This window comes from Somniosus microcephalus, chromosome 4, assembly GCF_052327205.1.
Source record: "Somniosus microcephalus isolate GS21.2 chromosome 4, FLI_Smic_1.0, whole genome shotgun sequence".
Taxonomy (NCBI): Eukaryota; Metazoa; Chordata; class Chondrichthyes; order Squaliformes; family Somniosidae; genus Somniosus; species Somniosus microcephalus.
This window is the reverse complement of record NC_140990.1, coordinates 250,103,456-250,130,569: the sequence shown is the minus strand read 5'-3', so window position 1 is coordinate 250,130,569 and position 27,114 is coordinate 250,103,456. Positions and strand designations below refer to the sequence as shown.

Here is a 27,114-nt window from a genome sequence, read left to right as displayed (position 1 = left end):
CAGTCCCGGTCTTCTCCTTCTGTTGGAAACCATTTTCTACATAGGTGATAAGAGCAAGAACTTGGTCACAAGTGCTCCTATCTGGTCTGAAGCCTCCCTGGCCACCTTTCAGAGACCTGCCCTACTGTGAGCAGAATTAGCCACTCCAGAAGTTTGTAAGCACAGCTCAGAAGTGATAGAGGATGGTAGGTATCTGGAGGGTTTTGGTATAGCTGTCACTCTAGCATTCTGCCATATTTTGGTCATCTTGTTCTCTTGGATGACACGAGACATAAAAATTGATAGCCATTTTATGCTCTTCTCTCCAAGGTGTATTAGCATTTCTGGTAAAATGTTGCAAGGCCACAAGCTTCTCCTGCTTTCATGACACTCAATGCTTTCATGACTTCCTCAGTGGAGGATGACTGGAAGATGTCTGTATCTGTCAGAGGTTATGCTGTTGCAAAGAAGTGCACATTCTCATTGAAAGAATTTGGACAAGAATGTGAAAACTCCCTATAGACAAATGAAGTAAATCTTTGTTGATATGTTACTGAAAAATAAAGCTTTTCTTACCCACAGTAGTTAGATTATTAAATACCATAGTTACATCAGTACATCGCTGCACATTTTATGGGTGCAGTTCTTTACTGCCTATCTAATAAGAGTGTGGTGTTTTATTGCAAAGGCTAAGAAATGTATAAACTTTAAGTTTGATCTTTCCCAGCAGTACTTAAGAGTATTTAAATAGAACCTGTGGATAAAATATTTTTAAATTATGGTTATTTTACTGTCTTAAAATGATTTCCCTGGGAATTTTCATTCTCAATTTTTCATTGGAAATGGGAGGACTTGCAACAGCAATGAACACTCTGAATTATTGGTACACTCGCCAACAAAATGATATTAAGTATAGTGCAGGCCTGGTCACTGGCTTTTGCTCAAGGCTGGTTTAAGCCAACTGTCATTCTCGACAATAAATTTGAACAGAAATATCTGATTCAGTGATTCTCAAACTGGTTGTGCTTTTTCCTCTTTCTGCTCTTTTTCTCTTCACAGTTTTCTTTTCACTCTGTTTCCTACAGAATTGGAGCTGCTGTGTGGGGAGCAGCATGGTTAATGCAGGCCTGCTCACTTGCATACTTGATGAGCTTTTGCTCAAGGCTGGTTTAAACCAACTGTCATTCTAGACAATAAATTAGAATGGAAGATGAGGGAGCTGAGCAGAGCTGGCAGTCAGCCAGGGATCAGGGCCTTTTTTTTAGGGAAGCAGGGCTTAAAAAACAAAAGGAGAGCTAGACCATTAAAAAGTGGGTGTGTGGTGTTGGGGTGGGGGGTTAGGGGGGTAGAGAGCAGGAAATGGACAAATCAGGTTCTGATGAGCATTGGGCAGGACTGTACCGACTGCATGGCCGATGGTTATACCAGTATTGTGAATTGCCTGCCTTGCTGTCAATCAACAACATTTCTCGAAGTTGTATGCACATGTTCATGCTGGGAGCTGGAGTTGGACCTTGCTGGCTTGAGTCTTTTCACCTAACAGTGATGGGTCAGAGAACCTGCATGTGTTCATAACTCAGGTTTCTCATCCAGGCCTGTGGTGGAAAGCCCTTGACTCTTCATTTGTTAATGTTTTATGAATATGATGTTCAATGAATGTGAAATTTAAGCCACTCAGGTAGAAGTGTGGTACAGATAGCCCAACCGACAGGAAATATAGCATGATAGAGAAGTGCATGCAATAATACTGATTTTATAATATTGCTGTAGACATACTAGTAGATCTCCTGTGGCATAACTCATGGTAAATTGGAGCATATGGTTTCTGTCTCTTGTCACCTTTGTGATTCGGTGTCAACTTTTCTTTGTTAATGCTTCTGTGAAGCACCTTGGGATGTTTTACTATGTTAAAGGCACTATATAAATGCAAGTTGTTGTAGTGTTGTTGTCCTGAGTTAATAAGTTTTATGAACAGGGTCTGCTTAAATCCATTAAGTACTTGCAGAATGGCCATGTAAATGGCAAATGAATTTCAATATAGATAAATGTGAGTTGGTGCATTTTGGTAAGAAGTAAGGAGGCCACATACTCCTTGGAAAATAAGAGTCTAAATGGGGTAGAGGAGCAAAGAAATCTTGGGGTGCAGATTCACAAATCATTAAAAGTAGCAACGCACGTTAACATGACCATAAAAAATGCGAACAAAGCACTGAGGTTCATCTCTAGAGGAATAGAATTGAAAAGCAGAGAAGTTATGTTAAACTTGTATAGAGCCTTGATTAGACTACACTTGGAGTGCTGTGTGCAGTTCTGATCTCCATATTACAAAAAGGATATAAAGGCACTGGAGAAGGTGCAAAAAAGATTTACTAGGATGATACCAGAACTGAGAGGTTATACCTATCAGGAAAGATTGAACAGGCTGGTGGAATGGGCGGACACATGGCAGATGGAATTCAATGCAGAGAAGTGTGAGGTGATACATTTGGTAGGAAATATGAGGAGAGACCATACACACTAAATGGTACAATTTTAAAGGGGGTGCAAGAACAGAGAGACCTGGGGGCGCTTGTGTACAAATCTTTGAAGGTAACAAAGCAATTAATAAAGCATATGGGATCCTGGGCTTTATAAATAGAGGCATAGAGTACAAATGCCAGGAAGTTATGCTAAACCTATATAAAACACTAGTTCGGCCCCAGCTGAAGTATTGTGTCCAATTCTGGGCACCACACTTTAGGAAGGACGTGAAGGCTTTGAAGAGGGTACAGAAGAGATTTATTAGAATGGTTCCAGGGATGAGGGAATATAATTATGAGGATGGACTAGAGAAGTTGGGGTTGTTCTCCTTGGAGCAGAGAAGGCTAAGAGGAGATTTGATCGAGGTATTTAAAATCATGAAGGATTTAGATAGAGTAAATAAAGAGAAAATGTTTCCAACGGCTCAAGGGTCGTTAACGAGAGGGCACAGATTTAAGGTGATTGGCAAAAGAACCAGAGACAACATGAGGGGAAACCTTTTTAGGCAATGAGTGGTTAAATTTGTTCCTGGGATGTGAGCGTCGCTGGCAAGGCCAGCGTTTATTGCCCATCCCTAATTTCCCTCGAGAAGGTGGTGGTGAGCTGCCTTCTGGAACCGCTGCAGTGCGTGTGGTGAAGGTACTCCCACAGTGCTGTTAGGAAAGGAGTTCCAGGATTTTGACCCAGTGATGATGAAGGAATGACGATATATTTCCAAGTCAGGATGATGTGTGACTTGGAGGCGAACATAAGAATTAGGAGCAGGAATAGGCCATGCGGCCCTTCCAGCCTGCTCCGCCATTCAGTAAGATCATGGCTGATCTTCGACCTCAACTCCACTTTCCCGCCTGATCCCCATATCCCTTGATTAACTAGAGTCCAAAAAATCTATCTATCTCAGTCTTGAATATACTCTACGACTTGGCATCCACAGCCCTTTCGGGCAGAGAATTCCAAAGATTCACAACCTTCTGAGTGAAGAAATTCCTCCTCATCTAAGTGTTAAATGGCTGACCCCTTATCCTGAGACTATGCCTCCCTAGTTCAGGACTCTCCAGCCAGGGGAAACAACCTCTCAGCATCTACCCTGTCAACCCCCCTCAGAATCTTATATGTTTCAGTGAGATCACCTCTCATTCTTCTAAACTCCAGAGAGTATAGACCCAATCAACTCAATCTCTCCTCATAGGACAACCCTCTCATCCCAGGGATCAATCTAATGAACATTCGTTGCACCGCCTCCAAGGCATGTATGTCCTTTCTCAGATAAGGAGACCGAAACTGTGCATAGCACTCCAGGTGTGGTCTCACCAGAGCCCTGTACAATTGTAGTCAGACTTCCTTACTCTTGTACTCCAACCCTCTTGCAATAAAAGCCAACATGCCATTTGCCTTCCTAATTGCTTGTACTTGCCTGCCAACTTTCTGTGTTTCCTGTACAAGGACACCTAAATCTCTCTGAACACCAACATTTAATAGTTTCCCAACATTTAAAAAATATTCTGTTTTTCTATTCTTCCTACCAAAGTGAATAACCTCACATTTCCCCACACTATACTTCACCGGCCACCTTATTGCCCACTCACTTAACCTGTCTATATCCCTTTGCAGGCTTTTTGTGTCCTCCTCACAGCTTACTTTCCCACCTAGCTTTGTATCGTCAACAAACTTGGATTCATTGTACTCGGCCCCTTCATCTAAGTCATTAATATAGATGTAAATAGCTGAAGCCCAAGCACTGATCCTTACGGCACCCCACTAATTATAGCCTGCCACCTGGAAAATGACCCGTTTATCCCTACTCTCTGTTTTCTGTCCATTAATCAATCCTCTATCCATGCTAATATATTACCCCCAACCCCATGAGCCCTTATCTTGTGTAGCAACTTTATCGAATGCCTTTTGGAAATCCAAATATACTACATCCACTGGTTCCCCTTTATCTACCATAGAAACATAGAAGATAGGAGTAGGAGTAGGCTATTTGGCCCCTCGAGCCTGCTCCACCATTCAATGAGATCATGGCTGATCATCCAAATTCAGTACACTGTCCCTGCCTTCTCCCCATATCCCTTGATCCCTTTAGCCTTAAGAAATATATCGAACTCCTTCTTGAATATATTTAATGAATTGGGCTCAACTGCCTTCTGTGGTAGAGAATTCCACAGGTTCACCACTCTCTGGGTGAAGAAATTCCTCCTCATCTCTGTCCTAAATGGCTTATCCCTTATCCTTAGGCTGTGACCCCTGGTTCTGGACTCCCCGACCATCGGAAACATCCTTCCTGCATTTAGTCTGTCTAGTCCTGTTAGAATTTTATAAGTTTCAATGAGATCCCCTCTCATTCTTCTAAACTCCAGCGAGTATAAGCCCAGTCGACCCAATCTCTCCTCATACGCCATTCCTGCCATCCCAGGTATCAGTCTGGTGAATCTTCGCTGCACTCCCTCCATGGCAAGAACATCCTTCCTCAGATAAGGCAACCAAAACTGCACACAATACTCAAGATGTGGTCTCACCAAGGCCCTGTACAACTGCAGCACGACATCCTTGTTCCTGTACTCGAACCCTCTCGCTACGAAGGCCAACATATCATTTGCCTTCTTAACCGCCTGCTGCACCTGCATGCTTACCTTCAGCGACTGGTGCACAAGGACACCAGGTCTCGTTGCACTTCCCCTTCTCCCAATCTATTGCCGTTCAGATAATGATCTGCCCTCCTGTTTTTGCCACCAAAGTGGATAACCTCGCATTTATCCACGTTATACTGCATCTGCCATGCATCTGCCCAATCACCCAACCTGTCCAAATCATACTGGAGTTTCTCGGCATCCTCCTCACAGCACACACGCCCACCCAGCTTTGTGTCGTCTGCAAACTTGGAGATATTACATCTAGTTCCCTCGTCTAGATCATTAATATATATTGTGAATAGCTGGGGTCCTAGCACCGATCCCTGCGGTACCCCACTAGTCACTGCCTGCCACTCGGAAAAAGATCCGTTTATTCCAACTCTTTGCTTCCTGACTGCCAATCAGTTCTCTATCCAAGTCAGTACCTTGCCCCCAATCCCATGTGCCTTAACTTTACATGCTAGTCTCTTATGCGGGACTTTATCGAAAGCCTTCTGAAAGTCCAAATACACCACATCCACTGGCTCTCCCTTATCTATTTTACCAGTTACATCCTCAAAAAATTCCAGTAGATTAGTCAAGCACGATTTACCTTTTGTAAATCCATGTTGACTTTGTCCGATCCTGTCACTGTTTTCCAAGTGCTCTGCTATTACATCTTTTATAACGGACTCTAGCATTTTCCCCACTACTGATGTCAGGCTTACCAGTCTATAATTCCCTGTTTTCTCTCTACCACCTTTTTTGAATAGGGGGTAACATTAGCTACCCTCCAATCCATGGGAACTGTTCCAGAGTCTATAGAATTTTGGAAGATGACCAGCAATGCATCTACTATTTCGAGGGCCACTTCCTTAAGTACCCTAGGATGTAGATTATCAGGCCCTGGGGATTTATCGGCCTTCAATCCTGTCAATTTCCCTATCACATTTCCCTACAAATACTGATTTCTTTCAGCTCCTCCCTCTCATTAGACCCTATGTTCCCCGACATTTCTGGGAGGTTATTTGTGTCCTCCTTTGTGAAGACAGAACCAAAGTATGTATTTAATTGGTCTGCCATTTCTTTGTTCCCCATTATAAATTCCCCTGATTCTGACTGCAAGGGACCTACGCTTGACTTCACCAATCTTTTTCTCTTCACATATCTATAGAAGCTTTTACAGTCAGTTTTTATGTACCCTGAAAGCTTACTCTCATACTCTCTTTTCCCCCTCTTAATTAATCCCTTTGTCCTCCCTTGTTGAATCCTAAACTGCTCCCAATCCTCAGGTTTACTGCTTTTTCTGGCCAATTTATATGTCCTCTCCTTGGATCTTATGCTATCCCTAATTTCCCTTGTTAGCCACGGTTGATTCACCTTTTTTGTTTTATTTTTATGCCAAGCAGGGATGAACAAATTCTGTAGTTCATCCATGCGATCTTTAAATGTTTGCCATTGCCTATCCACCGTCAACCCTTTGAGTAACATTCCCCAATCAATCCTACCCAACTCACGCCTCATACCATCGTCGTTTCCTTTATTTAAATTCAGGACCCTAGTATCTGAGTCAAATACTTCACTCTCCATCTTAATGAAGAATTCGATCATATTATGATCGCTCTGCCCCAAGGGGCCTCGCACAACAAGATTGCTAATTAATCCTTTCTCATTACATAATACCCAGTCTAAGATGGCCTGATCTCGAGTTGGTTCCTCGACATATTGGCCCAGGAAACCATCCCGTATACACTCCAGGAATTCCTCCTCCACAGTATTGTTACTAATTTGGTTAGCCCAATCTATATGTAGATTAAAGCCACCCATGATAACTGCTGTGCTCTTATTGCACGCATCTCTAATTTCCCATTTAATGCCATCCCCAACCTCCGCATTACTGTTTGGCGGTTTGTATACAACTTCCACTAATGTTTTCTGTCCCTTGGTATTTCTCAGCTCTACCCATACAGATTCTACATCATCAGAGCTAATATCCTTTCTTACACTTGTGTTAATCTCCTCTTTAACCAGCAATGCTACCCCACCTCCTTTTCCTTTTTGCCTGTCTTTCCTGAATATTGAATACCCCTGGATATTGAGTTCCCAGCCCTGGTCACCCTGGAGCCATGTTTCCGTAATCCCAATCATATATCCGTTTACAATTATTTGCGCAGCTAATTCATCCACCTTATTACAAATGCTCCTCGCATTAGGACACAAAGCCTTCAGGCTTGTTTTTTTAACACTCTTAGACCTTTTAGAAATATTATTTACCGTGGCCATGTTTGATTTAAACGCTTGATTACTCTGACTGCCACTTTTGCTTTTTTCCTTCCTGTCTTTTGCTTCTATCCTTGTTTCCCTTTCCTCTATCTCCCTGCACAGGTTCCCAACCCCCTGCCATTTTAGTTTAAACCCTCCGCCACAGCACTAGCAAACACTCGCCCTAGACACATCCCAGTCCTGCCCAGATGCAAACCGTCCTTTATTGTACTGGCCCCACCTCCCCCAGAACCGGTTCCAATGTCCCAGGAATTTGAATCCCTCCCCCTTGCACCATTCCTCTAGCCACGTATTCATCTGAAATATCCTTCTATTTCTACTCTGACTAGCACGTGGCACTGGTAGCAATCCTGAGATTACTACCTTTTGAGGTCCTATTTTTTAATTTACTCCGAACTCCCTATAGTCAGCTTTTAGGACCTCATCCCGGTTTTTACCTATATCGTTGGTATCTATATGCACCACGACAACTGGCTGTTCACCCTCCCCTTCCAAAATGCTCTGTAGCTGCTCCGAGACATTCTCCCCCCCCCCCCCGCCATGCTTGTTAGTAGTCTTAAAAACTTGAGATATCTTCCTGCTCTGGCTTTGAAGCTTCTCAATTATTGTTATCCCAACTTGACTCAGCATTAATATATAGAGCTAGAAATTCCTCGCTGTTTTAGGCATAATTTCAGTGTAAAATCAGGGCATGTATCCTTTTTTGGCAGCAAAATGGGATGGAAACAGTTTTCTGCCCCCAAATAATTTTTGTTCTTCTCCCAAAACCCCCCAAATTCCTTTGTTTTTTTTGGCCATTCCTGTGATGTGCCCACTGAGTTCAGGGTAAACTCATTAACCTTCAGCACTTGTTTCCCCCATGTCAATTATTACTGATGTGATAAAATCTCAATATATGTACATCTATTCATTTACTATTACTTCGTTGCACTATTTCCTGTTTTTGATTTTTCTAAGCAAGTTGTTAAGACATATTCTTCCAGAAAAAGATTACTTGAGACTACTAAAGGCTTTCTCCTTTTTTGAATGCAGCTTATATTTTAGGATAAACCCATCAAGTTAAGAAAAATCTGGATTCGTACTTCCTGTATCAGTTTGTCCTTGAGTTGAATCCCGACTCAGAACATTTATCTTCAAAGCAAGAAACAGCAGAAGGATCAGTAAATTGACTCTGTTTATGACCCCGTTGAGATTATTAAAGTTAAAGTTTAACACAGAGGCAGAGAAGATGCCACAATTTCACGGAGTCTGATCTGTAAATCCTCCTCAATGAACTAGAACACGAGAGACAGAGTGCTACATATCTTCAGCAGAAAACCTGTCTAAAAGGTCACTCGTGACGTGGTTACCCATTATGTGGAGGATGGTGGCACTGGCACTGAGTGCCAACTCTCTCACCCTCAAGACTATAGATCAGTGCCACAAAAGGTTTAATAACCAGGGTAGGCAAGGCCACACACTGGCCTCTCTCTTTTCTGCCTTACCCATCAGCACACTTTTCACCCTATAAAAGAAACAGCTGTAGAACTAACCCGTCACAATACACTCTGGTTAAGGGAGGCACTAACTTGGGATCTTACAGCATAGCTAACTATCATCACTGCAATTACTTACATACACAACCCTAAAACCCCTTCCTCCACTTTGACAGGGTTATACCGCCATAGCTCTTACTTCAGCTTTCTCATGGCACTTGGCACACACTCAACTGCCAGCCTTCACCTAAATTATTCAATCTTGTTGCAGGAGAAAATGGCACTTGATGCCTGCGAGTGCAGGCCACTGGGAAAGGGAGAGTGGGCATCTTCAATTTGAAACACATACTGATCTAAAAATATTTTATTTTCTAGGTTTGTGGAGTTTTGATCTGACTGTAACACAGCTTATCCAAGAAATGGTATATGAGTCAAAAAGAGGAATTGTAAATGGTGTTCAGGGCTCCATGAATGGAATTATGGACCTTCTCCGCTTTGTCATGGTAATCATCGCCCCAGCACCAGAACATTTTGGTATTCTTATTATCCTATCTGTAATCTTTGTTGCAGCAGGTGGATTGCTTTTCTTTTGCTTTGCAAGAAAGACTTTGGGAAATGATCTGTACAAGTGTGTTTGTATGAAGGAAAAACATTCTGAGGGTAACAAAGATATGGAGGTTGTGGAAGAATCTATCCTTTGATGGTCTTTCATGGATTTTTGTGTCAGTTCAGGAGATCTGACACAAGAAGTTAAAATTTGTCATCACACTGCAATTTCTAAAAGTTGTATAGTAATTAAAATGTAGAACATTTAGATTAGTAATGCAGATACATTTCAAATTTAGAGGACAGAAACCGTAATGCACAACCAGTAACCTAAGTGAAGTATTTAACAATGTAATGATATTTAAATACAACTGGGCTGTTTAAAGTTGTTTCTTACATAGAAACATAGAAGATAGGAGCAGGAGAAGGCCATTCGGCCCCTCGAGCCTGCTCTGCCATTTAATGAGATCATGGCTGATCATCCAAATTCAGTATCTTGTCCCTGCTTTCTCCCCGTATGCCTTGATCCCTTTAGCCTTAAGAAATATATCTAACTCCTTCTTGAATATATTTAATGAATTGGCCTCTGCTGCCTTGTGTGGTAGAGAATTCCACAGGTTCACCACTCTCTGGGTGAAGAAATTCCTCTTCATCTCAGTCCTAAATGGCTTACCCCTTATCCTTAGACTGTGACCCTGGTTCTGGAGTCCCCCGCCATCGGGAACATCCTTCCTGCATCTAGTCTGTCTAGTTCTGTTAGAATTTTATAAGTTTCAATGAGATCTCCTCTCAATCTTCTAAACTCCAGCGAATATAAGCCCAATCGACCCAATCTCTCCTCATACGTCATTTCTGCCATCCCAGGTATCAGTCTGGTGAATCTTCGCTGCACTCCCTCCATGGCAAGAACATCCTTCCTCAGATAAGGCGACCAAAACTGCACACAATACTCAAGGTGTGATCTCACCAAGGCCCTGTACAACTGCAGCAAGACATCCTTGCTCCTGTACTCGAATCCTCTCGCTATAAAGGCCAACATACCATTTGCCGCCTTAACCACCTGCTGCACCTGCATGCTTACCTTCAGCGACTGGTGCACAAGGACACCTAGGTCTCGTTGCACTTCCCCTTTTCCCAATCTATTGCCGTTCAGATAATAATCTGTCTTCCTGTTTTTGCCACCGAAGTGGATAACCTCGCATTTATCCACATTGGGCAGATGCATGGCAAATGCAGTATAATCACCCAACCTGTCCAAATCATACTGGAGTTTCTCTGCATCCTCCTCACAGCACACACGCCCACCCAGCTTTGTGTCATCTGCAAACTTAGAGATATTACATCTAGTTCCCTCATCTAGACCATTAATATATATTGTGAATAGCTGGGGTCCTAGCACCGATCCCTGCGGCACCCCACTAGTCACTGCCTGCCACTCGGAAAAAGACCCGTTTATTCCAACTCTTTGCTTCCTGTCTGCCAACCAGTTCTCTATCCAAGACAGTACCTTACCCCCAATCCCATGTGCTTTAACTTTGCACGCTAATCTCTTATGCGGGACCTTATCGAAAGCCTTCTGAAAGTCCAAATACACCACATCCACTGGTTCTCCCTTATCTATTCTACCAGTTACATCCTCAAAAAATTCCAGTCGATTAGTCAAACATGATTTACCTTTTGTAAATCCATGTTGACTTTATCCGATCCTGTCACTGTTTTCCAAGTGCTCTGCTATTACATCTTTTATAATAGACTCTAGCATTTTCTCCACTACCGATATCAGGCTTACCGGTCTATAATTCCCACCTTTTTTGAATAGTGGGGTTACATTAGCTATCCTCCAATCCATGGGAACTGTTCCAGAGTCTATAGAATTTTGGAAGATGACCAGCAATGCATCTACTATTTCTAGGGCCACTTCCTTAAGTACCCTAGGATGTAGATTATCAGGCCCTGGGGATTTATCGGCCTTCAATCCCATCAATTTCCCTAACACCATTTCCCTAGAAATACTGATTTCATTCAATTCCTCCCTCTCATTAGACCCTATGTTCCCCGACATCTCTGGGAAATTATTTGTGTCCTTTGTGAAGACAGAACCAAAGTATGTATTTAATTGGTCTGCCATTTCTTTGTTCCCCATTATAAATTCCCCTGATTCTGACTGCAAGGGACCGACACTTGACGATAGCAAAATACTGCGGATGCTGGAAATCTGAAATAACAACAGAAAATGCTGGAAAAACTCAGCAGGCCAGGCAACATCCGTGGAGAGAGAAATAGAGTCAACGTTTCGGGTCGAAACCCTTCTACAGAACTGAGAGAAAAGGCAGGAAATGAAACAAAAGGCAGTTTGGGGGGGCTGGGAAATGGGGGAGGGGATGAAAGAAGAGACATTGGGGCGACCAAACGCAGATTGGGTGACCGCTTTGTGGAACACCTCCGTTCAGTCCGTAAGGGTGACCCCGAGCTTCCGGTCGCCTGTCATTTTAATTCACCGCCCCATTCCCACTCAGACCTCACTGTCCTTGGCCTCTTGCATTGTTCCACGGAAGCTCACCGTAAACTCGAGGAACAGCACCTCATCTTCCGATTAGGCACTTTACAGCCTTCCGGACTCAATATCGAGTTCAACAACTTCAGATCATAACCTCGGCCTCTATTATATTTTTATATTTTTTATCCACACTTTTGGCTTGTGACTTTTTTCTCTCTCTCTCCCACACGGCAGCTGTCTCTCACTCTGCCACAGCGCATTTCACACTTCATCTAGAGCCATTGTCTGTTTCTTTACCTGTCCTATTACTATCTCGTCTCACCTTGAATATCTCTTAATGTCTCTTCTTTCATCCCGTCCCCCATTTCCCAGCCCCCCAAACTGCCTTTTGTTTCATTTCCTGCCTTTTCTCTCAGTTCTGTGGAAGGGTTTCGACCCGAAACATTGACTCTATTTCTCTCTCCACGGATGTTGCCTGGCCTGCTGAGTTTTTCCAGCATTTTCTGTTGTTATTTCGGACCTACGCTTGACTTCACCAATCTTTTTCTCTTCACATATCTATAGAAGCTTTTACAGTCAGTTTTTATGTTCCCTGCAAGCTTACTCTCATAATCTATTTCCCCCCTCTTAATTAATCCCTTTGTCTTCCTTTGCTGAATCCTAAACTGCTCCCCATCCTCAGGTTTGTTGCTTTTTCTGGCCAAATTATATGTCCTCTCCTTGGATCTTATGCTATCCCTAATTTCCCTTGTTAGCCACGGTTGAGTCACCTTTTTTGTTTTATTTTTATGCCAAACAGGGATGAAAAAATTCTGTAGTTCATCCATGCAATCTTTAAATGTTTGCCATTGCCTATCCACCGTCAACTCTTTAAGTAACGTTCCCCAATCCATCCTAGCCAACTCATGCCTCATATCATCGTAGTTTCCTTTATTTAAATTCAGGACCCTAGTCTCTGAGTCAACGACTTCACTCTCCATCTTAATGAAGAATTCTATCATATTATGATCGCTCCTTCCCAAGGGGCCTCGCACAACAAGATTGCTAATTAATCCTTTCTCATTACATAATACCCAGTCTAAGATGGCCTGATCTCTAGTTACTTCCTCGACATATTGGCCCAGGAAACCATCCCGTATACACTCCAGGAATTCCTCCTCCACAGTATTGTTACTAATTTGGTTAGCCCAATCTATATGTAGATTAAAGTCACCCATTATAACTGCTGTGCCCTTATTGCACGTGTAGTGTATGTGCCTTTAAGAGCCCCCTGTGTACTGTAATGCTGGTAATGGCCACTCGGGCTATATAAGCCTGTATATTGTGTTGTATCAGTTAGTTCCCCTCCAGACTTTGTTCAGTAAACAACTGTGAAACCAACTCCTGTCTTCAGTGTCTCTATTAACACACGGACACAACAGTGGTGACGAATTGGAAACGGACTTACCTGCAATTCGGCAGCACCTCAAGGACATCGATTCCTCTGGCGTCCAAAGTCGAAGAAAAGCAAGAAAAAGAAAAAGCTGTGGTTTCACCAGCTAGCCGAGCTGGTGGCAGGTACTGCAATAATCCTTCCTGGGCGTCGGGCTGGGGCTCCAGCGGCTGGCTCTGCAGCGAGGCCAAGCAGCGAAGGCGGAGGCAAGCTGTAACAGACGGGGAGGGAGCACTCGGGAGATGGCCGGCGCTGCAAGCAGGTCGGCGTTCAGACCTAGCAGAGAGAGTCCGGCGGGAACGAGTCTCCACCTGTAAATAAATAAATAAAAAGGGAAACCCGCAGAAAACAGCGTTGTCATCGGCAGCAGCGGCGGGGAAGCGCGGGAAGCGTCATATCTTTTTTGCAGAAAAGAAAGAAAAGTGCGGGAAGCGCCATTTTTTTTCCAGGATGCCTAAGGCTGGCAATATTGATGCTTTTGATAACGATATAGAGGATTGGACCACATATGTGGAAAGAGTGGAGGTATATTGCACCGCAAATGGAATAGAAAATGAAAAAAAAGCGTCAGTACTTCTAAATCTAATGGGCGCAAAGACATACGGGCTGTTACGAAACTTAATCACTCCAGCCAAACCAAAGGACAAGAATTTTAAAGAAATTGTTGATACCCTACAGGAGCACTTAAACCCAACACCGCTGCTGATAGCGGAACGATTCAAATTCTTCAAGAGGAATCAACACAAGAATGAAAGTAACGCTGATTACCTCACCGAATTAAGAAAGCTATCAAAGCACTGCCAATTCGGGGCAGGACTAGCAGATTATCTTCGAGACAAATTCGTCTGCGGTCTCCTAAGTGAAGGAACACAGAAAAGGTTGCTTTCTGAGAAAGATTTAACACTGGACAAGGCTTTCAGTATGGCTGTATCATACGAAGCAGCCACAAAAGGAGCTGCAGAGATACAACAAAAGACACAGGAGTTCGGCACCCATGAAATGACACAGGGTTTCGAGAGATGTTATCGCTGCGGCAGATCCACCCATGACCAGTGGGACTGCTGGTTCAAGGACAAAGCATGCAGGCAATGCAGAAAGATTGGACACATTGCACGGGTATGCCGATCTGGACAAAAACAATCCACGGACAGGAAAAAAAAAATCAATAAAGAAAAGTACCGAAAGGTACAAATGATGACGGACAGTAGCTCCGAAGACCAGAAGAGTGACAGCGACTCCGAAAACAAGAGACTAAGCTGTCTCAAATTACATAATGTAATTGCCAAAGAAGATTACCAGACCATTTGGGTTACCCTCACGATAGCAGGGTCCCCAGTTAAAATGGAGCTAGATACAGGATCAGCTCTGACCGTCATAAATCGACAGGATTACGAGCGGCTATTTCCGCATATACCTTTAAAAGACACATCCATTATCTTGAAAACATATACGGGGCAGAAAGCATACCCCAAAGGAAAAATAAGGGTGCCTGCTGTATACAACGGCAAGGAAATACAAAAGTTGTATTTATACGTTCTACAAGATGGTGGTCCACCGCTGTTGGGACGTGAATGGATCAGGAAAATACGTTTAGACTGGCACTCCATTCAGGCACTGACGGTGACCAGTAAGGAAAAAAATGATGATGACGTCATACCTGAACGATTAAAGGACATCTTGGCTAACGCCAAAGAAGTGTTTCAAGAGAAACTAGGAACCTTGAAAGGCATCACCGCCTCAATAAAAGTGGAAGATGCGGCAATTCCCAAGTTTTTTAAGGCAAGACCGGTGCCATACGCAATTCATCCAGCAGTCGAGGCAGAGCTGGAGAATTTGGAAAAGGCAGGCGTATTATCCAAAATAGATTGGAGCGAGTGGGCAACACCCATCGTCCCAGTCATGAAGAAAACGTTGAATAATGATAAATCTGAAGAACAGAGAAAAATTCGCATCTGTGGAGACTTCAAGGTGACTGTAAACCCGGTCCTTCACACGGTACAGTATCCTCTTCCGAGGATAGAAGATATTTTCGTCTCACTATCCGGAGGGAAACGTTTCACCAAAATTGACTTGGCAGAGGCATATCTGCAGATGGAGGTTGAAGAGGCCTCTAAAAAGTATCTCACGATAAATACACACAAAGGCTTGTACCAGTACAATCGACTGCGTTTCGGAGTAGCATCCGCTCCAGCTATCTGGCAAAGAGCTATGGAGCAAGTCCTCCAAGGGATTCCGGGGACTCAATGCTACCTAGAGGACATCCTTGTAACAGGAGAAAACGACAACGAGCACCTTGCCAATTTGGAGCAGGTGCTCACTAGGCTGAGAGAACGGGGCCTACGAGCAAATCGCCCCAAGTGCGAATTTTTCCAGAATCAAATATCATATTGTGGCCACATAATTAATAAGGAAGGGTTGCATAAGTCACCTGAAAAAATTGAAGCGGTCATAAAAGCCCCAGCACCTGAAAATGTTTCACAATTAAGGTCGTTCCTGGGATTAATAAATTACTATCATAAATTTTTACCGAACTTATCAACTCTTCTGCACCCTCTTAATGAACTGCTACAAACAGGAGTAATTTGGAAATGGAGCGAAGACTGTAAACGTGCCTTCCATAAATGCAAAGACTTAATCACGTCCAAAGAAGTTTTGGCTCATTACAGCCCATCACTGCCAATCAGACTGGCGTGCGATGCATTCCCTTACGGCGTAGGAGCGGTATTATCGCATAAATTCCCTGATGGCTCGGAACGGCCGATAGCTTTTGCGTCACGCTCATTGAACTCAGCTGAGCGTAACTATGCCCAAATCGACAGGGAAGCACTCAGCCTGGTATGGGGAGTGAAGAAATTCAACCATTACCTACACGGACAAAAATTTACCTTGTTGACTGACCATCAACCCCTCATCTCCATATTCAACCCTAAAAAGGGTGTTCCCATTATGACAGCGCAAAGGCTACAGAGGTGGTCCCTTTTTCTAGGGGCACACCAATATAACATAGAATACAAAGGATCAAAACAGCATGGGAATGCTGACAGTTTATCGCACCTACCGTTGCCAACGGTAGAAGAGGCACCTACCGTAGACCCAGTGGAGATTTTCCACTCTACCATAGTCGAATGTCTACCAGTAACAAATTCTGCCATTGAAAGGGAAACTAGAAATGACCCGACTCTCTCACGAGTCTACGATTTAACAGTGAAGGGATGGCCAACATATGGCGAACCACTGTTGCCAGCATTCTCGCAAAGAAGAGAACAGCTGTCAGTGTGCCGAGGAACCTTGATGTGTGGATCCAGAGTGGTGATTCCACCCAAACTCCAGGATAAAGTTCTAAAGGAGCTTCACGAGGGGCATCTGGGTGGAGTGAAAATGAAGAACCTAGCCAGGGCGTTTGTATGGTGGCCAGGTATCGATGGAGACATCGAAGAAATGACCAAGAGCTGCCTAGGATGCCAGAAGGTCCAAAACGCTCCACCACAAGCCCCTCTACATCCATGGGAGTGGCCCTCATCTCCCTGGCAAAGGGTACACATCAACTTTGCTGGTCCATTTATGGACTCAATGTTCTTAATCGCGGCTGATGCACACTCCAACTGGCCAGAGGTAATAAAGATGTCCTCCACCACCACGGAAAAAACCATCACAGTATTAAGGACCATATTTGCCAGGAATGGGCTGCCTGAACAGATCTGTTCTGATAATGGACCGCAATTTGTGTCCGAAGAATTCAGGAAGTTCTTAAAAAACAATGGGGTTAAGCACTACACGTCCGCCCCATACCATCCTGCCACCAATGGATTGGCTGAAAGGTTTGTCCAGACCTTCAAGAAGGCCATAAAGGCCATGGGTAATGAAGACATAAAACTTCAGCATAAGGTGGATAACTTCTTGTTTGCATACAGGAATGCAACACATATGGTTACAAACCAAACTCCCGCGATGATGTTCTTCAATAGAAGCCTAAGATGCTGGCTGGATTTGATCAAGCCAAACATCAGAAGGGACGTGGAGAACCGGCAATTTCAAGGCATGAATGAAAGGCCAACTAGAACCTTCCAGATAGGTCAACAAGTTTTGGCCCGGGACTACCGTACCGAGAAATGGCAGCCTGGAACTATCTGCACACGACTATGACCGCTGATGTATACCGTGGACATCGGAGAAAGCATAATAAGGCGCCATGCTGACCAAATCATAGAGTCATCCGAAAAGGGACAACCTACACAACTCTATACGCCTAATGATGAAGTAGAGATACCCATAGTATCTACCTCCGATCCGGTGATACTGGAACCCGATGAACCCAACACTGGCATTCAAGCCGAATCAGCCTTGCCAAAAGAACCTACTACACCACCAGAAACTACTACACCACCGAGGCGTTATCCGGACCGAGTCAGGAAGCCTCCAGAGAGACTGACTTATAATTGATTAACTGCAGCAATGTGTAGATTATTTTTCTTGTAACATGTAATTGATGATTACTTAAAATATTATGTACTGGTTGGCTGAAAGGGGAGGAATTGTAGTGTATGTGCCTTTAAGAACCCCCTGTGTACTGTAATGCCGGTAATGGCCACTCGGGCTATATAAGCCTGTATATTGTGTTGTATCAGTTAGTTCCCCTCCAGACTTTGTTCAGTAAACACCTGTGAAACCAACTCCTGTCTTCAGTGTCTCTATTAACACACGGACACAACAGCACGCATCTCTAATTTCCCGTTTAATGCCATCCCCAACCTCAGCATTACTGTTTGGGGATCTGCATACAACTCCCACTAACGTTTTCTGCCCCTTGGTATTTCTCAGCTCTGCCCATACAGATTCCACATCATCAGAGCTAATATCCTTCCTTACTATTGTGTTAATCTCCTCTTTAACCAGCAATGCTACTCCACCTCCTTTTCCTTTTTTCCTGTCCTTCCTGAATATTGGATGTTGAATTCCCTGTCTTGGTCACCCTGGAGCCATGTCTCTGTAATCCCAATTATATCATCTCCGTTTACATCTATTTGCGCAGCTAATTCATCCACCTTATTACGAATGCTCCTCATATTAAGACACAAAGCCTTCAGGCTTGATTTTTTAACACTCTTAGTCCTTTTAGAATTATTATTTACTGTGGCCATCTTTGATTTACACCCTTGATTTCTCTGCCTTCCACTTTTGCTTTTCTCCTTCCTGTCTTTTGTTTCTATCCTTGCTTCCCTTTCCTCTGTCTCCCTGCACAGGTTCCCAACACTCTGGCATTTTAGTTTAAACCCTCCCCAACAGCACTAGCAAACACGCCCCCTAGGACATCGGTTCCGGTCCTGTCCAGGTGCAAACCGTCCAGTTTGTACTGGTCCCACCTCCCCCAGAACCGGTTCCAATGTCCCAGGAATTTGAATCCCTCCCCCTTGCACCATTCCTCTAGCCACGTATTCATCTGAAATATCCTTCTATTTCTACTCTGACTAGCACGTGGCACTGGTAGCAATCCTGAGATTACTACCTTTGAGGTCCTATTTTTTAATTTACCTCCTAACTCCCTATATTCAGCTTTTAGGACCTCATCCTGTTTTTTACCTATATCATTGGTACCTATATGCACCACGACAACTGGCTGTTCACCCTCCCCCTCCAGAATGCCCTGCAGCCGCCCTGAGACATCCTTGACCCTTGCACCAGAGAGGCAACATACCATCCTGGAGTCTCGTTTGTGGCCGCAGAAACGCCTATCTATTCCCCTTACAATAGAACCCCCTATCACTATAGCTCTCCTGCTCTTTTTCCTCCCGTCCTGTGCAGCAGGACCACCCATGGTGCCAGGAAGTTGGCTGCTGCTGCCTTCCCCCGATAAGCCATCTCCCTCAACAATATCCAAAGTGGTATATCTGTTTGAAAGGGGGATGGCCACAGGGGACCCCTGCACTACCTGCCTGCGCCTACTACTCTGCCTGGTGGTCACCCATTCCCTTCCTGCCTGTGCAGCCTTTACCTGCAGTGTGACCAACTCCCTAAACGTGCTATCCACGATGTCCCCAGCATCGCAAATGCTCCAGCATGTATCCATTCGCAGCTCCAGCGCCGCAATGTGGTCTGTCAGTAGCTGCAGCTGGATACACTTCCCGCACACATGATCGTCAGGGGCACAGGAACTATACCTGATTTCCCACATAGTGCAGGAGGAGCATGCCACAGAGCCGAGCTGTACTGCCATGACTTACCCTTTAATTAATTCAAATTAAATTAAATCAAATCAATACCACTAATTACACTACAATTAAATGATATACTCAAGGGCCCTTGTTTACTAGCACGCCCCGCTACACAACAGAGACCCTAGAAACTATAAACCACAAAAACTAAGTTTGGAAAAAAGCTCGAAAGAGAGAAATACTCACCAACCAATCACTTACCTGCTTTCTGGTGACGTCACACTTCAATTACTTTTTACTTCTCTCTGCTGCCACCGGTGAGTCTGGGCCGCTCTCTCTCTCCCCACTCTTTAACTCGTCGGTCTCCGTGCTCAGTCTCCACCCAGGGCCGCTCTCGCTGCTGCCGCCGGTGAGTCTGGGCCGCTCTCTCTCTCCCCACTCTTTAACTCGTCGGTCTCCGTGCTCAGTCTCCACCCAGGGCCGCTCTCGCTGCTGCCGCCGGTGAGTCTGGGCCGCTCTCTCTCTCCCCGCTCTTTAACTCCTCGGTCTCCACGCTCAGTCTCCACCCAGAGCTGCTCTCACTGCTGCCGCCTGTGAGTCTGGGCCGCTCTCTCTCTCCCTGCTCTTTAACTCCTCGGTCTCCGCGCTCAGTCTCCGCGCTCAGTCTCCACCCAGGGCCGCTCTCGCTGCTGCCGCCGGTGAGTGTGGGCCGCTCTCTCTCCCCGCTCTTTAACTCCTCGGTCTTCGCGCTCAGCCTCCACCCAGGGCCACTCTCGCTGCTGCCGCTGGCGAGTCTCATTACTTACATTTTTTGTCCTCTTACTAGTTGATTATGCAGTTTAAATTATGTTTTAAATGATTGCTAGTTTTGAGTGTATAAAACATCTTAGTTTTCTGCATACCTTCAACAATGGAAAAGGTTGTATTTCACAATCTTGGCATGAGAAGCAAAGAGGGAGCAGTGCAATTTATGATTATGTACTGACTCTTTATTTTGACTTTACAGCATAAACAGTAAAATTGTTGACCTTCCTGCTGCAAAAATAATAGCAATTCATAACTTCAAAATTTTAAATGTTCAAGCTGATTCCATTTCCTAAGATTATTAAAGAGAGAGGGAATCTGAGGATGAATTACTTTCGTGCATCTCCCTGTGCAACACTTCACTAAGCTGAGGGAGGACGAAAGGAGTTAAAAAAGGAAATTGATTTTTTTTTTTAATATGTAAATTAAAAAGAATACTGCTTACTGCTAATTCATGACTTTAAAGCAATTGTCATAGGTCAGCTTGTATGATATCTACCATGACACTTGCTGAATAGCAGCTTCACAAACAGGTAACTGGAACATCTTGGAGCCAAGTGCCTAATGTTTCACTTTCCTTACCTATCTGAACATACTTCATTCTCTAGTCTTGTGGTTGTTTCCTTAAAAATACATGGACAAAAGATTTTGGGTAGATAAAAATTATTTGCCAGTTAAAATTTTGACATGACTGTCTAGCCAAACAAATGTTTGCAAAAAGGATTTATCTTCCTTCGTCTTGTGGCCGATAACATTGTGAAGTAAAATCCTTGAGCATTAGGACTGTGCAGTCAATGCAATTGCACTAGATCCTGAGCCAGTCCGGCGCACCAAGCAGATCCAGTGATAAGTTTAAGGATTTCAGATTTTTCTTGGCTGAGGCACATCAATCTCAACTTTTATCAGTCATCGGAAACACAGTAGCAACAATCTAAACAGTTAGTCCAGCCAACCGGACCAATGAAACAGATACTCTCAGAAAAAGGCAGTCGCTGAGTCAGTCTAACTATTGATTGTTATTTTGGAGATCTCCGAATAAACTAAAAAAAGCATGAAGTTGCTATTTCTCATTCAGTCTGTTATTGCTGCCTTTAAAGGATTGACAGTGAGGTACAGTTACTGAGAGATAGTTGGAGAGTGGAGGTTCCCCCAAGTTTTGATTTCCATTTCCTTTCCCTTTTTACCTCCATCTTTGAACACTTTATGAACTCTTCCTTACCCTTCCTCCCTCACTTGCATTCGCTCCAAGTTAGAAAGTTTATTTTTCTGTTGGATCAGCTATAAACACAGCTTCAACACCACTTGAAATGATTGATAATATTTACAAAGAAAGACTCCTAGATCTTTATCCTAACCTTTGTACTGCGATCCTGCTGTTGACGGTGCCTGTGACAGTTGCATCAGGCAAAAAAAGCTTTTCCTGACTGAAATTGATAAAGAACTATTTACTGCTGACTATGTCACAGAAGCATCTCAATGGCCTGGCAGAGATCTCCAGTGAATTTGAGATTTGTCAGAAGCTCGACTATTGAGATATTGTACAGTACTTTGCTGCAGCTGAAGGACGAAAAGCTACTTTCTGAGTTGTCATACGACTTAAATACTGAAATAATGTCAGTGTTTCAAGACCTTTATAGTCAAATGTAATTTACTCTTGTGTTATCTATTGCTTATCATTTTGTCAACTATTTTTACATTACCTATTGCAAACATTCCTTTTCACAATTGTAAGTGTGCAGATTTGACATCAGATTAAGTAGGTAGCTTTTAGTATCGTTGTCTAGTAAAATGTAGGGGCCCAACCAAACCTTTGTGTGGGGCCCCCGCAAGTAAAACATTGTCCCTGCTTGAGACAAAGTTACTAAAATTATGCCATTCCACTAATATTCTGATACGTGAAAATACAGTGAAGTTTTCAACATTAAAACTACATTTTCTGGGATATCTTTTCCAACTAAATTGTCATTTATAAATGATTGGTGAAAATGTATTTTTTTTAAATTTATGACTGGTCAGATTGTCTACAGTAATGTTCAGTTGTAGCAGCTTAAGGTATTTAAATTCAAAAACATTGTTCACCTAAATTAGAAGGTTTTTGAGAAGTGTTTGGAGAAGAGGATTTCGGAGAAGAGGGTTTTGGAGAGGAAGAATTTGGAGAGCAGCAATGAGCAAAGAAGTTGGTAGACACTGAAAGATGACTACAGACTACCTACAAAGACAGAATATAGGAAGCTGAGGCAGCATATTGTCTAAACCAACTGAACTGTTGAACACTCTAGCTGATCTTATTTTTTATGATTGCAGATCATCGTTAGATAATTAACCCAAAAGCATTCTGGTGCTATTTTGAATTCAGTCAGGTACATTTTGTAATCTCGGAAATTAAATCTTACTGTAATAATGTTGGGTCAAACTCAACTAATGTCAATATTGTAATAGGTAAAAACAAATTTATTACTGTGCTTATGATGATTGTGATTCTTAATTTATAAGTATCAGTTATCTTTTTTTATTCGTTCATGGGATGTGGGTGTCGCTGGCAAGGTCAGCATTTATTACCCATCCCTAATTGCCCTCGAGAAGGTGGTGGTGAGACACCTTCAACCGCTGCAGTCCGTGTGGTGAAGGTACTCCCACAGTGCTGTTAGGTAGGGAGTTCCAGGATTTTGACCCAGTGACGATGAAGGAATGGCGATATACTTCCAGGTCAGGATGATGTGTGACTTGGAGGGCAACTTGGAGGCGGTGGTGCTCCCATGCGCCTGCTGCCCTTGTCCTCCTAGGTGGTAGAGGTCGTGGGTTTGGGAGGTGCTGCTGAAGAAGCCTTGGCGAGTTACTGCAGTGCATCTTGTAGATAGTGGAGGGAGTGAATGTTTAAGGTGGTGGATGGGTTGCCAATCAAGTGGGCTGCTTTGTCCTGGATGGTGTCGAGCTTCTTGAGTGTTGTTGGAGCTGCACTTATCCAGACAAGTGAAGAGTATTCCATCACACTCCTTACTTGTGCCTTGTAGATGGTGGAAAGGCTTTGGGGAGTCAGGAGGTGAGACACTGCAGAATACCTAGCCTCTGACCTGGTCCAGTTAAGTTTTTGGTCAATGGTGATCCCCCCCGCAAGGGTGTTGATGGTGGGATATTCGGCGATGGTAATGCTGTTAAATGTCAAGGGGCGGTGATTAGACTCTCGCTTGTTGGAGATAGTTATTGCCTGGCACTTGTGTGGCACAAATGTTACCTGCCATTTATCAGCCCAAGCCTGAATGTCATCCAGGTCTTGTTGCTTGCGGGCATGGATGGCGTCATTATCTGAGGAGTTATGAATGGCGCTGAACACTGTGCAGTCATCAGTGAACATCCCCATTTCTGACCTTATGTTGGAGGGAAGGTCATTGATGAAGCAGCTGAAGATGGTTGGGCCTAGGACACTGCCCTGAGGAACAGCTGCAGCAATGTCCTGGGACTATGATGATTGACCTCCAACCACCACAAGCATCTTCTTTTGTGTTAGGTATGACTTCAGCCAGTGGAGAGCTTTCCCCCCCGATTCCCATTGACTTCAGTTTTACTAGGGCTCCTTGATGCCACACTCGGTCAAATGCTGCCTTGATGTCAAGGGCAGTCACTCTCACCTCACCTCTGAAATTCAACCCTTTTGTCCATGTTTGGACCAAGGCTGTAATGAGGTCTGGAGCCAAGTGGTCCTGGCGGGACCCAAACTGAGCATCGGTGAGCAGGTTATCAATGAGAAAGTGCTGCTTTTTGTGGACAGGACCTACCTGGGCAGTTTTCCACATTGTCGGGTAGATCCCAGTGTTGTAGCTGTACTGGAAGAACTTGGCTAGAGGTGCGGCTAGTTCTGGAGTACAAGTCTTCAGCACGATAGCCAAATGTTGTCGGGGCCCATAGCATTTGCTGTATCCAGTGCATTCAGCCGTTTCTTGATATCACGTGGAGTGAATCGAATTGGCTGATGATTGGCTTCTGTGATGGTAGGGACCTTAGGAGGAGGCCCAGATGAATCATCCACTTAGCACTTCTGGCTGAAGATGGTTGCAAACGCTTCAGCACTTGCGTGCTGGGCTCCGCCATCATTGAAGATGGAGATGTTAATGGAACCTCCTCCTTCCGTTAGTTGTTTAATTGTCCAACACCATTCACGACTGGATGTGGCAGGACTGCAGAGCTTTGATCTGATTCATTGGTTGTGGGATCGCTTAGCTCTGTCTATAGCATGCTGCTTTGGCTGTTTAGCATGCATGTAGTCCTGTGTTGCAGCTTCCCCAGGTTGGCACCTGATTTTTAGATATGCCTGGGGCTGCTCCTGGCATGATCTTCTACACTCCTCATTGAACCAGGGTTGGCCCCCATGTTTGATGGTAATGGTAGAGTGAGGGATATGTCAGGCCATGAGTTTACAGATTGTGGTGGAATACAATTCTGCTGCTGCTGATGGCCCACAGTGCCTCATGAATATCCAGTTTTAAGCTGCTAGATCTGTTCTGAATCTATCCCATTTAGCATGGTGGTAGTGCCACACAACACAATGGAATCAGAAATTTATAGCACAGCCCATCATATCTGCGCTGGTTGAAAAAGAGCTATCCAGCCTAATCCCACGATCCAGCTCGGTTCGTAGCCTTGCAGTTTACGGCACTTCAGGTGCCTATCCAGTACTTTTTAAATGCGATGAGGGTTTCTGCCTCTACCATTCTTTCAGGCAGTGAGTTCCAGACACCCACCACCCTCTGGGTGAAAAAATTTCTCCTCAGCTCCCTTCTAATCCCAATTACTTTAAAGCTATGCCTCCTGGTTATTGATCCCTATCCTAGGGGAAATAGGTCCTTTCTATCCATTCTAGCTAGGCCCCTCATAATTTTATACACCTCATTTAAATCTCCCCTCAGCCTCCTTTGTTCCAAAGAAAACAACCCCAGCCTATCCAATCTTTCCTCATAGCTGAAATTCTCGAGTCTTGGCAACATCCTCGTAAATCTCCTCAATACCCTCTCTGGTGCAATCACATCTTTCCTGTAATGTGATGACCAGAACTGTATGCAGTACTCTAGCTGTGGCCTAACTAGCGTTTTATACAGTTCAAGCATCATCTCTCTGCTCTTAAATAAAGCCAATTACATAGGTATGAGGGGCGAGTTGGCTAAGGTAGATTGGAAAAATAGATTAAAAGGTATGGCAGTAGATAAGCAGTGGCTAGCATTTAAAGAAATATTTCATAATTCTCAACAAAAATACATTCCATTGAGAAACAAAAACTCCACGGGAAAAGTGATCCAACCACGGCTAACTAAAGAAGTTAAGGATTGTATTAGATTGAAAGAAGAAGCTTATAATGTTGCAAATAATAATAGTAAGCCTGAGGATTGGGAGAGTTTCAGAAACCAGCAAAGGTTGACCAAAAAAATTGATAAAAAGGGAAAAAATAGAATATGAGAGAAAATTAGCACGAAATATAAAAGCAGGTTGTAAGAACTCCTACAAGTATGTAAAAAGGAAGAGAATAGCAAAAGTAAACATCGGGCCCTTCAAGGCTGAGACAGGAGAAATTATTATGGGGAATAAGGAAATGGCAGAAACATTAAACAAATATTTTGTATCTGTCTTCACAGTAGAAGACACAAAAAGCATACCAAAAGTGGTGGGGAAGCAAGGGTCTAATGAGGGTAAGGAACTTAACATAATTAATATAAGTAGAGAAAAAGTACTAGAGAAACTAATGGGACTAAAAGCCAACAAATCCCCTGGGCCTGACGGCCTACATCCTAGGGTTCTAAAAGAGGTGGCTGAAGAGATAGCGGTTTTGATCTTCCAAAATTCCCTAGATTCTAGAATGGTCCCAGCAGATTGGAAGGTCACAAATGTAACACCGCTATTCAAGAAAGGAGGGAGAGAAAAAACAGGGAACTACAGGCCAGTTAGCCTGACATCAGTCCTCGGGAAAATGCTGGAATCCATTGTTAAGGAAGTGATATCAGGGCACTTAGAAAATCATAACATGATTAGGCAGAGTCAACATGGTTTTATGAAAGGGAAATCGTGTTTGACAAATTTATTAGAGTTTTTTGAGGATGTAACTAGCAGGGTAGATAAAGGGGAACCAGTGGATGTAGTATATTTAGATTTCCAAAAGGCATTCGATAAGGTGCCACATAAAAGGTTATTATTGCACAAGATTAGGACTCACGTGGTTGGGGGTAATATAGTAGCATGGATAGAGGATTGGTTAACGGGCAGAAAACAGAGAGTAGGGATAAACGGATCTTTTTCAGGTTGGCAGGCTGTAACTAGTGGAGTGCCACAAGGATCAGTGTTGGGGCCTCAGCTATTTACAATCTATATTAATGACCTAGATGAAGGGACCGAGTGTAATGTATCCAAGTTTGCTGATGATACAAAGCTAGGTGGGACAGTAAGCTGTGAGGAGAACACAAAGAGTTTGCAAAGGGATATAGATAGACTAAGTGAGTGGGCAGTAAGATGGCAAATGGAGTATAATGTAGGGAAATGTGAGGTTATTCACTTTGGTAGGATGAATAGAAAAACAGAATATTTTTTAAATGGTGAGAAACTTTCAAATGTTCCGAGAGATTTCAGTGACCGCGTGCAAGAAACACAGAAAGCTAGCATGCAGGCACAGCAAGCAATAAGGAAGGCAAATGGCACGTTGGTCTTTATTGCAAGGGGGTTGGAGTATAAAAGTAAGGAAGTCTTACTACAATTGTACAGGGCCTTGGTGAGACCATACCTGGAGTACTGTGCACAGTTCTGGTCTCCTTATCTAAGGAAGTATGTACTTGCCTTGGAG

The 27,114-nt window shown here is 43.7% G+C and overlaps 1 protein-coding gene across 2 annotated transcripts in view; it reads left to right on the top strand.

Annotated features, from left to right (window-relative positions):
* Window positions 1-11,659, top strand: part of LOC147120364 (ferroportin-like) — a 70,241-nt gene extending 58,582 nt beyond the window's left edge. The window contains exon 8 of one of the 2 annotated variants that reach the window (XM_085986190.1): window positions 9,245-11,659. In XM_085986190.1, the coding sequence (XP_085842316.1) occupies window positions 9,245-9,570 (326 nt within the window). In that variant the 3' untranslated portion in view covers window positions 9,571-11,659. The remainder of the gene's footprint in view (window positions 1-9,244) is intronic. The other variant, XM_085986189.1, reaches the window with a different exon arrangement.
* The last annotated feature ends 15,455 nt before the right edge of the window (window positions 11,660-27,114 follow it).